The sequence below is a fragment of the Oryzias latipes genome, chromosome 7 (assembly GCF_053564925.1).
Source record: "Oryzias latipes strain Hd-rR chromosome 7, Olatipes_Hd-rR_3.1".
NCBI lineage: Eukaryota > Metazoa > Chordata > Actinopteri > Beloniformes > Adrianichthyidae > Oryzias > Oryzias latipes.
In genome coordinates this window covers 19,713,350-19,726,449 of record NC_136243.1, presented here as the reverse complement: position 1 = coordinate 19,726,449, position 13,100 = coordinate 19,713,350, and the positions used below count along the sequence as shown (strand labels likewise).

The 13,100-nt window shown below is 38.6% G+C and overlaps 1 protein-coding gene across 9 annotated transcripts in view; it reads left to right on the top strand.

Moving 5' to 3' along the window:
- Positions 1–13,100, top strand: part of LOC101166717 (glutamate receptor-interacting protein 2) — a 33,858-nt gene that overhangs the window by 12,321 nt on the left and 8,437 nt on the right. For 7 of the 9 annotated variants that reach the window (XR_013657497.1, XM_020704730.3, XM_020704731.3 and 4 more), the window contains exons 7-16: positions 358–503; positions 4,352–4,499; positions 4,579–4,748; positions 6,891–7,016; positions 7,217–7,378; positions 7,726–7,912; positions 11,195–11,340; positions 11,427–11,507; positions 11,805–11,868; positions 12,232–12,377. Coding sequence is in view for 8 of the 9 variants with exons in the window: in XM_020704730.3 (XP_020560389.1) it covers positions 358–503; positions 4,352–4,499; positions 4,579–4,748; positions 6,891–7,016; positions 7,217–7,378; positions 7,726–7,912; positions 11,195–11,340; positions 11,427–11,507; positions 11,805–11,868; positions 12,232–12,377 (1,376 nt within the window). In the remaining variant the exon portion in view is untranslated. The remainder of the gene's footprint in view (positions 1–357; positions 504–4,351; positions 4,500–4,578; positions 4,749–6,890; positions 7,017–7,216; positions 7,379–7,725; positions 7,913–11,194; positions 11,341–11,426; positions 11,508–11,804; positions 11,869–12,231; positions 12,378–13,100) is intronic. The other 2 variants (XM_020704732.3, XM_078950525.1) reach the window with 1 other exon arrangement.

The following is a 13,100-nucleotide window of genomic DNA, read 5'->3' as shown; positions in this document are numbered from 1 at the left end:
TGCATTAACTGATCTTAAGTCTACCTTCCTGCAAGTTTTCAGATCTTTTGCTCCTGAGCTGCATGGAATTGCGGCTGCGACACGTATAGACTATCTTTAAAGCAGAAAGGCCACTGCTCACCCAGAGCCTGAAGCAACATTGCGCCTTTCCCGATTAAAACCAAATGCGCCAAAGCACCGAAGCAAACATAATTCAGCATCAGCGACTTTTATTTTGTTTATATTTCATTTCACCTGGAAGGAGATGCTCACTGGTCAGTCATGTACTCTGATGTGTGCTTAAGCGGCTGTGGAAGCATCGTGCACACGTCAAATAGGGCTTATTGTCTAGATCTGTCTCCTCCTGTGTCTTCCCAGAGAGGGGACTTTAAAGGCAGGAGACCGTGTGTTGAGCATAGACGGGATGCCTTTGAACAGAGAGAGGCATGCTGATGCTCTGACCATGCTGATGCAGAGCGGCCAGGAAGCTCTGTTCCTGATCGAGTATGACGTCTCTGTCATGGGTGAGCAAACTCACACACACACACTACCACAACCACACACATAGGAAATGTGGGGATGCATGGTACCACAGCATTGCTCTGAGGGTAAATAGTGTGGGCGTTTGGCTGCATTAATGTAAAAGTTGGGGCTGGAGATGCCATGAGGGGAGTCGCACAAGCCTGAGAGGACATTCATAAAAAGAGTCTGCAGATATTTTATTTGATTAAAGCACTTTTCAAATTCTATAAAGGAGATCCTTTTGTCAGCACAAAAAGAAAAGCACAAATTGTCATAAGGACCACAATGACCAGCAATCTACATTCTACATTTTGTCACAAGTTCAAGAACGCTTTTAGCTTATAGTGTTGATGCTGGACTGTCGCTACCCCACACCAGAGCATGTACCTGCAGTTGGAAGAAAACTGGTGCAAAATTCCTAAACAGGGCAAATCTCATTAATCTTGCTCCAGCCTTTTTATTTCATAGCTCAATTCCGAAATATGAAGGAATTTAAAAGTGAATTTCAATGCGTCATTACCAAAGACCCTGATTGGTGAAAGTTCGACCTGGTTTAACTTGCAGCCTGCATTCAATGGCCACGTGTATGAAGAGCCCGAAAACGGACCTAAGACTCGCATAGCGATGCGTGAATGCAAGAGTTTTGAAAGCAGAAGCCCAAGAAACGCATTTACATGGACTTTTCATTGAAAGTGGTCACTTGAACGCACTTTTGGGCGATGTGAACGTAGCTTAACACCACTGAGGAAAGTCTTATGAGGTCAGTTTTGGCATGTATGGAGTTCAACATTTGAAAGAGTGTCAAGTTTCAATGTTCCCAACAGAAAAGGGACCTGCAAAAGAATAAAATGTTATTTTTCTCTTTTAAGACAGGCTGTTGTCAAAAGCAAACAAGATTAGAAGGGTTAATGTTTATAACATATCTTTCATGGTCTTTAAGCAAAATTTCAACTAAGATCAGATTTGGGAAGAGCTTGTAGGTCTGACACGCAGATTCTTCGCTGCAAGCCAAAACAGGGCTTCCCGGAGCTCATCAACACAATACATTCAGGGAGAATCAGGGCAACAGGAACTTGTTCAGGCAAAATAATGCTCATTAGAGTGGAAATGTTTCAGCTTCTCTACTCCAAGGGAGAGACATAGTCCTGACCATTTGAAGGTTGTTCTGCTATTTAGAATCAAAGTAGAACCACTAAAGTCCACTAATTTGAAAAAACAGCTTCAAAGGGTCAGAATGACCCATAAATCTTAAAAAGCAATGAAAACAAAGCAATGAACATTTTACTATTTGTTCAAAAATTATTGCTGAAAACATGAATACGACAGGTATGTTGCACGAAACAATCACGTAGCATAAAATGTAAGTTATATTTCATATTTATTAAGGTTGTACACTTAAATTAAATCAAACTTTATTCATAAAAAAGCGCTTCTCATGCATTTTGCAGCTCACATTTAAAAATGAAAACATACAAAAATATTACAGTAAAAGCCCAACCCACCCTTTACCCCCCCAATAATGCATAAAATACATTTAAAAACATAGAATAATAGTATAAAACTAATAGAATAAATAAGCAGAATAGATCATTTAAAAGCGAAATTAAAAAGGTAGGTCTTGAGCCTCTTTTTAAAAACCTCTACAGTCTCTTTAAATGTAGATCACTTAAATAAGAACACCCAAGACCATTAAAACATTTAGAAACCATTAAAAGAACTTTAAAACCAATCCTGAAACACACGAGGAGCCAATGCAGCGATTTTAAAATGGGTGTAAAATGCTCCTAACCTCGAATGCCGCCGAGTTCTGTAATAGTTGTAGGTTTGAAAGAGACGTTTTGGGTAAACCAGAGAGCAAGGCATTACAATAATCTAAACGACTAAAAATAAAAGCATGCGTCAGCACGTCTGTGCTGGCAAGAGAGAGGAATGGGCGGACTCTGGCAACATTTGTAAGATGATAAAATCCTGTCGTAAACACACTTTTAATCTGTTGAATAAAATTTAGCTCAGTCAAAAGTACGCCCAGGTTTCTCACACAGTGAGGTGGTTTAAAATTCTGAAGTTGTGGTAAGATCATCTCTCTCTTGTTTTCAGGACAGATGATTAAAACTTCTGTTTTGTCCTGGTTTAGCTGTGAGAAGTTTTCTGCCATCCATGACTTTATATCTAATTGACAATTTAAAAGAGTTGGTTCAAGGTTAATCGATAGATACAGCGATGTAAAGCTGTGTATCATCAGCATAGCTGTGAAAGTCAACACAGTGTCTCCTGATGACATCGCCAAGAGACAATATGCAAGTTAAAAAGTATAGGACCTAAAATCGAACCTTGGGGAACTCCACAACTTATTTCATGGATTCTTGAAGAGCATGTATCCATACTTATATAAAAGTGTTGATCTGTAAGATATGTATAAAACCATTTAAGAACATTTTTAGAGAGACCCACTAGATTCCTAAGTCTGACTAATAAAATATGGTGAGGTATTGTATCAATGCACTAAAATGCAGCAGCACCAGAGGAGAACGTTTCTGTGAGTCTAAATTTATTCTAAGATCATTAACGATCTTTCAAAGGACCATCTGTACTGTGGTTTGTCCTAGATTGATATATTTCTAAAGGTTTTTGGGCATTTAAAAACTCATGTAGTTGAGTAGTGACACTTTTCTCTATAATTTTACTTAAAAATGGTAATTTGGATACAGGTCTATAGTCATCCAGAGTATTTGGATCTAAACGATTCTTCTTCAGAAGGGGTCTCACCACTGATGTTTTACAGGCAGAAGGGAAGACCCCCATCTGAAGAGAGCATGTTGCTATATTTAAAAGCTCTGACTCAAAGAATCCATACAATGTTTTAAAAAGTGAAGTGGGAATTTGATCGAAAAAGGCAGGTTGTGGTGTTTACTTGGGATACAGCTCGACTAAGCAACTGTGTATCAACCAGGACAAAACTCCCCTCTGTTAAAAGAGTATGGCACAGGTGAGATCTTATAGCATTGATTTTCCCCATGAAGTGGTCTGCGAAGTCTTCCCATGCAGCATTTGATGATAACATGAAGGACTTGTTTAAATCTTTATTCATTAAAATATCAATTGTTTTAAAAATAAATTTTGGATTGTTCTGATTTTCTGAAATTCTGTTTGAAAATTAGAAAGTTCTGGCCCGTTTAACTGAGTTATTTTGATCTGTTCTTTGAAAATTTCTTTATGAATTGTTATTTTTGTCTTCCTGTGTCGCCTCTCTAACCTCCTGCAGTTCTGTTTCAGACACCTAATGCCATCTGTCTTTAATGGTGTTTTAGAAGTGGTTCTTGACAGTCTCCTTTTGATTGGAGCCACTGCATCTATGGAGGACTGTAGTCTGTTAATAAAATTATCCACAATATGATCACAGGATGCAGGTAAATTCTGAGCAGGAGTTTGTTTGCAAATATCATCGAAACTTGCAGCCACTTTAGGAGTTGTATACCGCTTCCTCTCAGTTCTCACTGAGGCGTTCTTCTGGATTTCAATGGTGACATCAAAAAACACACAATAATGGTCTTATATAGTCAGGTCAAAAACAGAGGACACTCCGGCGGACAGGCCGGACTGAAACCCATTATAAAATGAGCGTTAGAAGAAAAACTGACTTCTTTGGAAAAAAAATTTAACCAAAAGTAAAAACTTTTGCAACTGAGAATAGTGAGACCAGATGAAGCAGTTTGAGTTCTTCTTTATAACTGTTTTTGGTGTGATCTAAGACTGTTAAAGGGGGCATTGGTGGCTTTTGGCTGTGTTCTGTAACGCTGTTGACCTCCATCATCATTACAACATGTGTGTACATGTGTGTTGTCTCCTTCAGAAGCAGTGCAGCAGGCCTCAGGCCCTCTGCTGGTGGAAATAGTGAAGGGTTCCTCAGCCAGCCTGGGCATCAGCCTCACTACAGCGACATACAAGAACAAACAAGTTATTGTTATTGACAAGATAAAGCCGGCCAGCGTGGTTGAAAGGTGAAGCAAACTTTTTTTATATTTGTGATTCTGGGCAGAGTCCATCCTGACAGAGCAGGTCTCTGTGTGTTGTGGTCAGGTGTGGAGCGCTGCATGTGGGGGACATCCTCCTTTGTATAGACGGGACGGGCACAGAACACTGTTCCCTGATGGAAGCAACACAGTTACTTGCCAATACCTCTGAAGCTGTCAAACTCGAGATCCTTCCTGCCCATCAGAGCAGACTTCCCATTAGAGCACAAGAAGCAGGTAAGCCCTGTAGGTTTTGAATTTAAAAAGTGGTGTTTTTTTAAAAGAAAGAAATAAAGTTTTCAGATCAGAAGGGGAAAAAAATAAATACATTTATGATTTTTGGGGACTTTTTTTCCCTGCAAACCTTTAAGAGGTGATCTAGTATTTTTTGTATGTCTTGTTATAATACCAAGATGAATTTATTATTGATGCCAGCCAAGGGTCAGCTCTTTGGAGTTTCAATGTTCAATCTGACCCTAAAATGAACTTTGTAAAAAAACATGGCTGCTGTGTTGACTCTTTGCCACCAGAGAAAAAAAGGATGGAGGCCACGCTGCTTTGAAATGTTCATGCAGCAGCAGCTCTTTGCTCCTAAACATTTATTTTGATGCCAAACTCATGGATGATGATGTATGCAAAAAGGATCAGCTGTTCATTCCTATATTGATGCAATAAAATATCACTTCTCTGTCATTTTTTAAAGAATGTAAACCTTAGAATAAAATTGGGTGTTTTTTTTTTATTATTTATATTTAGAATTAATACATTGAGTGTGAAATGGAACAGGAGAGAGCAAAGAAAAACTTAGAAAGAAAATTAGATATTACCGGGTGTAAATCTCCTTAAAAATCAAAACAGTCAGGGATTACAACGTCAGATTATTGACGGTTTTAATTTCGTATCAGTGTGTGTTTTCTTTATGGAAATGTTCTCACCATATGTATTGTGTCTGCTGCATGCTTTTCCTTTACCTATGACTATAAAGAGCATTGCTGCCTCCCAGCTGCCTTTCTCTGTGCACTCCAAATCCTCGTTGGTGTGTTCGCCGCGTTCACGCCACCCCGTCGGCATCCATCCCTCCGGCTTTGAACACAGGCTCAGTCTCTTATGCATACAAACAAGCTACACACATATGGACCCCCCCCCCCCCCCCAAACTCTGTCAGAGATCATGTTCTAACCACTTTCGTAGACTTATTTCTGGGTCAGCAGCTGCAGGAGCACTTTGATGGAAGCTCGGGATGAATCATAACATCAAAAAAGGAAATTAAATCAAGTTGACTCCAAGCTATTTGGAATATTTTCTTTATTTCCTTTGGTTGTTTTTGCCCATTCATGTTCAATTTAGTGCCTTTTGAAAGTGATCAGTGATTTTTTTTTATTCAAAGAAAACAAAAGTCTGTGTCTGATTATAAATTAAAATGTGTCTAATCTGCTCTGGGAATTTCAACAAAATAATCTAAAAGAAGAAGTTGATAGAAGATGGAAGGGGCAGAATAACTTTAAATGCTAACTGTCTGCTTTTGGGGTCAGAATTTCTGCTGCAGGTTTTCAGAGCACATATGGTTGGTTTTAAACATATTCCTTGACTGTGGCAAACATTCCAGATTAAGAGTGTTTTTGGATTTAACTATCCTAAAGATCTGTTTAAAGTAATTAAATAATTTTAATTACACTACAAGAATTCATGTAGTATTTAGTAAAAACTAAACAGTTGCATAAATCTGAAAAAAGTTATATTAGTCAGTTCAAAAACATCTTTACAATTGTGGTTTATTATTTCAATGTGTTTGTGACTTAGTTATTTTTTTAACTTGAACAACAATCTCTAAGTTTTAATGTTTTTTTTAATTTTCATTTAAATTTTATTTTGAAAGGATACATCAGCACAGGCAGTTGGATACAAAGACTGCATTGAAACCAATTAAGCTTTCAGCTGCACCCAATCAAGGACAAACCACAGGCCTCCCAGCAGTCTCTATCATGACTGATAATCTGCTTACCCCCACAGTTTTTGCCCCTATTGGCTCTTTTGAAAATGAAATGATAAAAATGGCTTTTAATTTGCGGTCGATTTTTTGGAGGCTTGCTAGTAAAAGTAAGATTTCTTTCTTGTTCATTTCCTCCACCGTTCTGTGTGCCTGACTCCCTCTCAGAAGCACATCAACTCATAGGATGTCATTTAACGTACCATGACAAAGACATTAAATATCTATTACTCCACTCTGAGTCTTCCTCCAGGCACTGGGTGGTGTGGTGCCAACTTAGACACAGAAATCAAACTGTGATTTAATGGATATGGCTCAAAAATTGCCTTGCAGAAAAGTTGTGGAATTTTTTTTCTCCCCCTTTTAACACATTTTCCTCTCTGCTTCTCCAGTAAAAGTGCAAAAAAGCAGCCATCACTGGGACCAAAGCAGCAACTACTGCCATCCCCCACATGCAAGCCACAGCAAGACATGGAGCAGCCCAAGCCACCCACACAACCAGCAGGACCACTGCAAATGTAAGTTATCACTTGTGACAGCGCTGCTGCTGGCGAGACACCAGAGCAGAAGCCTTTTAATCAGCACGCTTGCTCTATCAAAAGGTTTACACTAATGCTCGTCACCAAATTTATCTCAGACGTCGCGTGCTGCTCTTCAGTTAATGTCTCTTGCTCTCCCAGTTCCATCCCTCTGAAATGGATGTCTGTCTTCCTCTTAGCTCTGGCGGGTGGTGGTTTCTCCCCTTCCTCCACAGCCACCTCAGGCTTCAGCAGCCAGGGTAGTAACACACTGCCCTGCCCCATCCCTCCAATCACGCCCACCAGCCCTCGCAGCTCCACTGGCAAGAGGAGGAACAGGAAGAAGGACCACAAAAGCTCATGTACGATAAAACCTCTTCCTGTCAGTTCAAATTACTGAGCAGGCTGTCTTAAACCGGTTTAAATTTATAACAGTCCTGCAGGAATCTTACTTTGGATAGTAGATGATTAGATCTTCCGATCATGCTTCCAGTTACTGGGTTTTCTATGAGCCATACTTTGTTTTCAAATTTAACAAATTGCTGACATAAACGCAGCCATGACTCATTCCTGTGTCAGGGGGCAAAAAACATTCTCCCCTTGCTTCACTACATTTCCTTAAACCTCCATGGTAATCACTTCCTCCATCTGCCTTTTCTCCATCTATATCTAATGTGTCGCCTTCTCTCTCCCCCTGATTTGTACTCAGTATCGTTGGCGTCCAGTTCGGTTGGGCCAGGCGGTCAGATCTATCATGTGGAAACAAGTGAGGTGGTCCTGAAGGGGGATCCGCTCACAGGTTTTGGGCTCCAGCTGCAGGGGGGAGTCTTTGCCACAGAAACGCTCTCCGCTCCCCCGGTCATCCGTTTCATTGAACCCGACAGTCCAGCCGAGAGGTAACACAATGACATCTAACAAGCAAACCGAAACGATGCAGGGGTGGAACCTCGTGGTGCCACTTTGATCATTTAGCTCTGCAACAAAGCAGGAAGCAGACAAAGAAAACATTGTATATTTAATCACCTTCAACACTGCAGTGGGTAATACATTTTATCACTGGGAACATAATGTATTCATTGTTTGCTGAAAGTATTTCATCTTTTATCTACTGTGACTCCAAGTGCAAATCAGTCAACGCAAAAACATTTTATTTATTTATTTATTTATTTATTTATTTATTTATTTATTTATTTATTTATTTATTTATTTATTTATTTATTTATTTATTTTTTTACTTGTCCTGTCCAACAGCTAGGCAGACAGATGAGAGCTGAGGGCCTCTTGTGTTGGACATATTTTACTTTAACAAGAGGGGTTATTAATCTTCAGACAAACCAAAGGTATGTCTGAATACCTTTGGTTTGAATAACGCAATAATAACGCAAAAACATTTTAAAGATTACAATGCAATTAAAAAAACAAAACCAATAATAAAACACATTTTAGAAACTAGAGTAAAATTCTTGCAATGAAAACATAAAATAAATTTATAAAAATTGGAAAACAAAATGAAACACGAGCCGTAAAAGCTAAGTACTATGCGACATCATTGGATGATGATGTTTGTTCATCATTTTAACTTAAAGTTATTTGACATAAAGTGATACTGGATGTCATCATCCAATCAGTGATATCCCATAATACCTACCTTTTCCAGTTTCTTAGTGTGTTTGGGTTTTTCAACATTTTATTTTGATTTCTGGGAGTTCATGTTGTTTTCCAAAATGTTTTCTGGAATTTAGTTTTGCTTTTTTTAACTGTAATGGGTTTTTTTTCCCGTTTTTTTTTTCTTATTTGTTTTGGTTTTTCAATTGCCATTGTGATCTTTAAAATATGTTTGCGTTAAGTGATTTGTTGATGTAATTTGCACTTCAGGGTCCACCGTACTTATCAAAGAAGGAAAAGAAAGTTTTGGTTTATGTTTTTTTCTCTTTAATAAATCACAAAGTATTGAAGTTGCATATGAATGAATTAAGTCTGTGCTATCTCATCGTAAAAATAGTGTTTAAAAAAAACACTTTTAGAAGAGCTTTATGCCTGGCAAGGAAAATGTGGAAGAATGACTTGTGATTAAAAGCCAATAAAAAGCAGATCTACCTCAGGGCCTGTTCTTTGTTATTAACCTCTGTGTCACAGCTGTGCTGCTGGCAGATTTCTTTAGGGACAGCATTATCGGTCAGTAAGGCCACCATTTGTCTGTAACACTTTGGACATTCTGAAATTTGAGTTACTCTTCTGATTAGAATCTTGAATGGGCTCGGCTGCCACTGCAGTAGCACAAGTGTGTTCTAAAAATAACTGTAAGCTGTTGATGCATCTGCATGCGTTTGCTTCCGCTGGTTATGACTAAAGTACGGATTCACACGTGTGTGAATTCATGTTGTCCTGCAAGATTAATGGTGTGTGTGTGTGCCAGCAGAGCAGGGCGTTTCCCCCGGGTCCTCGTGCATTATTAGGTTAGCAGCAGTTTAGACAGGAGTGACTCAAGTACATCAGCGGGCTGTGATGTTGGTGCCTCAGTCCCCACACAAGGTTAATGAGCTGCTTTTGTCACTGAGTTAATATCACTTGACAGTGCCTCAGTGTTTGTGTAGATGATTAGAAAGCTGCAAAAAAAAGTGGGATTTGCATAAGCAGGCGCCCGCGTTTCTCTAATTATGAAGCATGAATGAGAATTCTCAAGATTGAAGCTTTTTCCATGTTTGAGCAGCACTGCCTCACTGATCAGATTCCACTGGTGGAATTCTGAGACTAATACACTTTTGCTAAGGTCAAAGAAGATGATAAAGTTGTTAGTCGTTACAAAAAACAAAATGTGGCACAACTGTCATTCTCTATTTAACCTATTGGCACTTGAATGTATTTCCAGCTATGGAAAATAAAATTAATTTGTGCTTGGGCTTTTTAATGTAAATGAAGGTAATTTCGGAGTCAAAGCGGACTGATGATGCATTTTTGTATCAAAGGTCTAAAAAACATATTTGTTGCATACTTATTTGAGCTGTTGAGAGCATCCATTGACAGTTTTTACATCATAAATCCAAATTTTCTAAATCTTTGTTTTATGGTTAAAGATACCCCCCAAAAATCAATGTCTTGCTGATGTGTTATGACCAATGTGCTGAACGGTTGTTTTTATGTTAAATTAAAAAAATAGATGATTTTTAGTCCATTTTTTTGTTTCGTTAAGTCTCTGAAATATTTGACAAATTGCGCAACATGCTTCTTAAAATGTGCTTGTTTTGTTGATGTAATATTATTTAAAAAGTCAGAACACTGCAATAACTGGATCTAAAGAAGGTAAAAAAGACCCATGTTTCTGGAAAAATTGTCTTATTTTCTGTCTGTTTGGATGGAGTGAGGAAAGATATACTTATCAATACAATATGAAAATACATTTTGTTCAAAGTGACTAGAATTTAATAGATAAAATAAGAATTCTTGGGAAGATCATTGTTCTAGCCCCAATGGCTGATTTTTTTTTCTTTTTTCTTTTTGTTAATTCAAAGAAAAAATTTCAAATTTACCAAAGATTTTGTCTTTTTTTAGGCAGCTTGTTTTTTTTAGTAAAGTAGCCAATACATTGCTGTAAAAACGGTATCTGATGCTGTATCTTTTATGTAACCATTGAGCGATCCAAGGCACTTTAATGGTGGGAGTGGGGTCATCTGGACCCCCCCAAGACAGTACGCTGAAACTTTTTTCTTCAATGATTTGTGATCACTGGCATCCATGAAATCCTCTTCACCTTTAACCACCTTTGTCATGGTAGGGATAACACGTAAATGAAAGGGTGGGGTCATCTGGACCCCATAAGATAGCAGAAGGGATAACGTGACTTGTATTGAATGGGGCTATTAGAATAAAAAAAATATATATACATATAATTAAAATCAAAAGCTATTTAAATGCAGAGATTCAAATCTACATAAGTCATATTAGCTCATTATTGAGCCAGACTGCAGTTTGATCAAAACACATGAAGCATTTGAAAAAGGCTATTATTCAGATACTATATATTTTTTTTAAATAGAGAAAAATCCAAGTGGTATCATTGTTAGGAATGTTGAATCCCCCCCCCCCCCCCCCCAATTTAAAAAACAAACAAACTATCTTCTTTTTCACAAAACGTAATTCCCACATGTGTGATTTAATCTCCCGTTTGTTTCTGTGTGAAGATCTGGTCTGCTACAGGTAGGAGACAGAGTGTTGTCCATTAATGGCATCCTGACTGAAGACGGTACTTTGGAAGAAGCTCATCAGCTCCTCAGAGACTCTGCTCTGTCTAATAAGGTCACAGTGGAGGTGGAGTTTGATGTTGCAGGTATCGCCAAAAAGAGATCCTTTCTGATCTAGATTTTACTGTCATCCTGCTTTCAACTGTTACCTTTGGGCCTAAATCTGATTTAGAGTCGGTGGTTCCGAGCAGCGGCACCTTCCACGTTAAACTTCCCAAACGGAGAGGAGTGGAGCTGGGCATCACCATCAGCTGTAAGTCCAAACATCTCCAGCAGGGGGCGGTGTTGCTTGATGATGCTGCTGCTGTAAATTTCCTTGCAATCTGTTTGGTGATGCGTTAAACACTGGCTTGTAAAAACATGAAGGCCCATAGCTCATTACCTCTAAATAATGCTGGTCTGTACCAACATTCATCAATAATCTTTCTGCTCCAGCTCCTTCTGGAACAATGATGTTTACAGGAGATTGAGCAGGATAGGTGAAACGTTAGAGATGAAGGGTTTTTATCGTGCTTTTGTAAGCAAAACTCATTTTGTTTTCTTGTGACAGCGAGTAAGAAACCTGGCAAACCTCTCATCATCTCTGAGATCAAAAAGGGAAGCATAGCACACAGGTGAGTGTCGACGCGGTCAATAAATCAATACACAGTATTTTCCATGCATCAAAATGGATCTAAATTCTCTGAAGGCACCTAATATTTTTCAATGTTTTATGGTGGTTCCACTCATCATTTCCAGAGAAGAAAGCAGGTCTGCGATGTAACAATAGCCTAATAGGATTGAGCTATCAAAAGTAGATCAGTAGGGCAACTATATTTCAGAAGGGCTCAGTGTTGATAAGGTTTAAGGAAAGGTTACGGTCACCCCTATCAATCCCACTGAGAGGTAGGGCTAATAGGATTCTAATGATGAGTCAGGAGAAGCAGCTCTCAACTCCCAGTTCATAGTTGTGATCCTTTTGCTGTTGTGTCTGGTAGAACAGGCACTCTGGAGCCTGGAGACAGACTGCTGGCCATCGACTCTGTGCGTCTGGAGAACTGCACCATAGATGATGCCATGCATGTCCTGCAGCAGGCCGAAGACATGGTCAAACTGAGGATCCAGAAGGATGAGGACAACATCGGTACACACAACCACAGTAAAAACCAGAGAGGGAAAAAATAAGGAAAATTTTCTACAAAACAAAGATTCTTTTTGGAGTTCAGATTCTGACCAATCAAACTCTGGCTGAACTGAGGCCTCTCACTGTTTTAGACATCATAATGTTCATCCTCACGTGCTTACTTGGTGCACAACCAATTTTGATTTTTAATCTTTTTGTTGCTGTTCTACACTTGATAATATAAGTGGCTGCTTGAAAATTTGTTGGTCTGCTAAAATATGCATTTATGGTTAAATGTTGCTTTGGTTTTTTATGAATGTAATAAGTCTATCAGTGGATTTATGACAAGTAATTGAAATGATACAAATTTAAGGCACCTCCCATTAGTCGTTGAATCAACCTTTTGATGTTGAGCATGGAGACCATCTTAATCCTGTTTTATGGAGATCTTCTGCACAAGTTTTAAGTTTTATGTTTGAAGTTTTTGTTTGCTACATTTCAGATGCCTTTCTTGATTTATGAAAGAAAGTAGTGTTTGTCTAGAAAGAGCTCGCCTGTATGAGGGCTGAGCTGTTTATTTAAGATTCAGAGAATAGATGTTTTTCTGGAAATTCCCTACTTTAACTCTAAGGTTGTGTAGAAAATCCCCTGTTTGGATCAGTGTGTTTTACAGCTTTTTTTCCCCTTGTTTTGTCTTTGTTACATGTTTTAAATGTTCCCCTTTTTTCTTTTTTTTTAAGACAA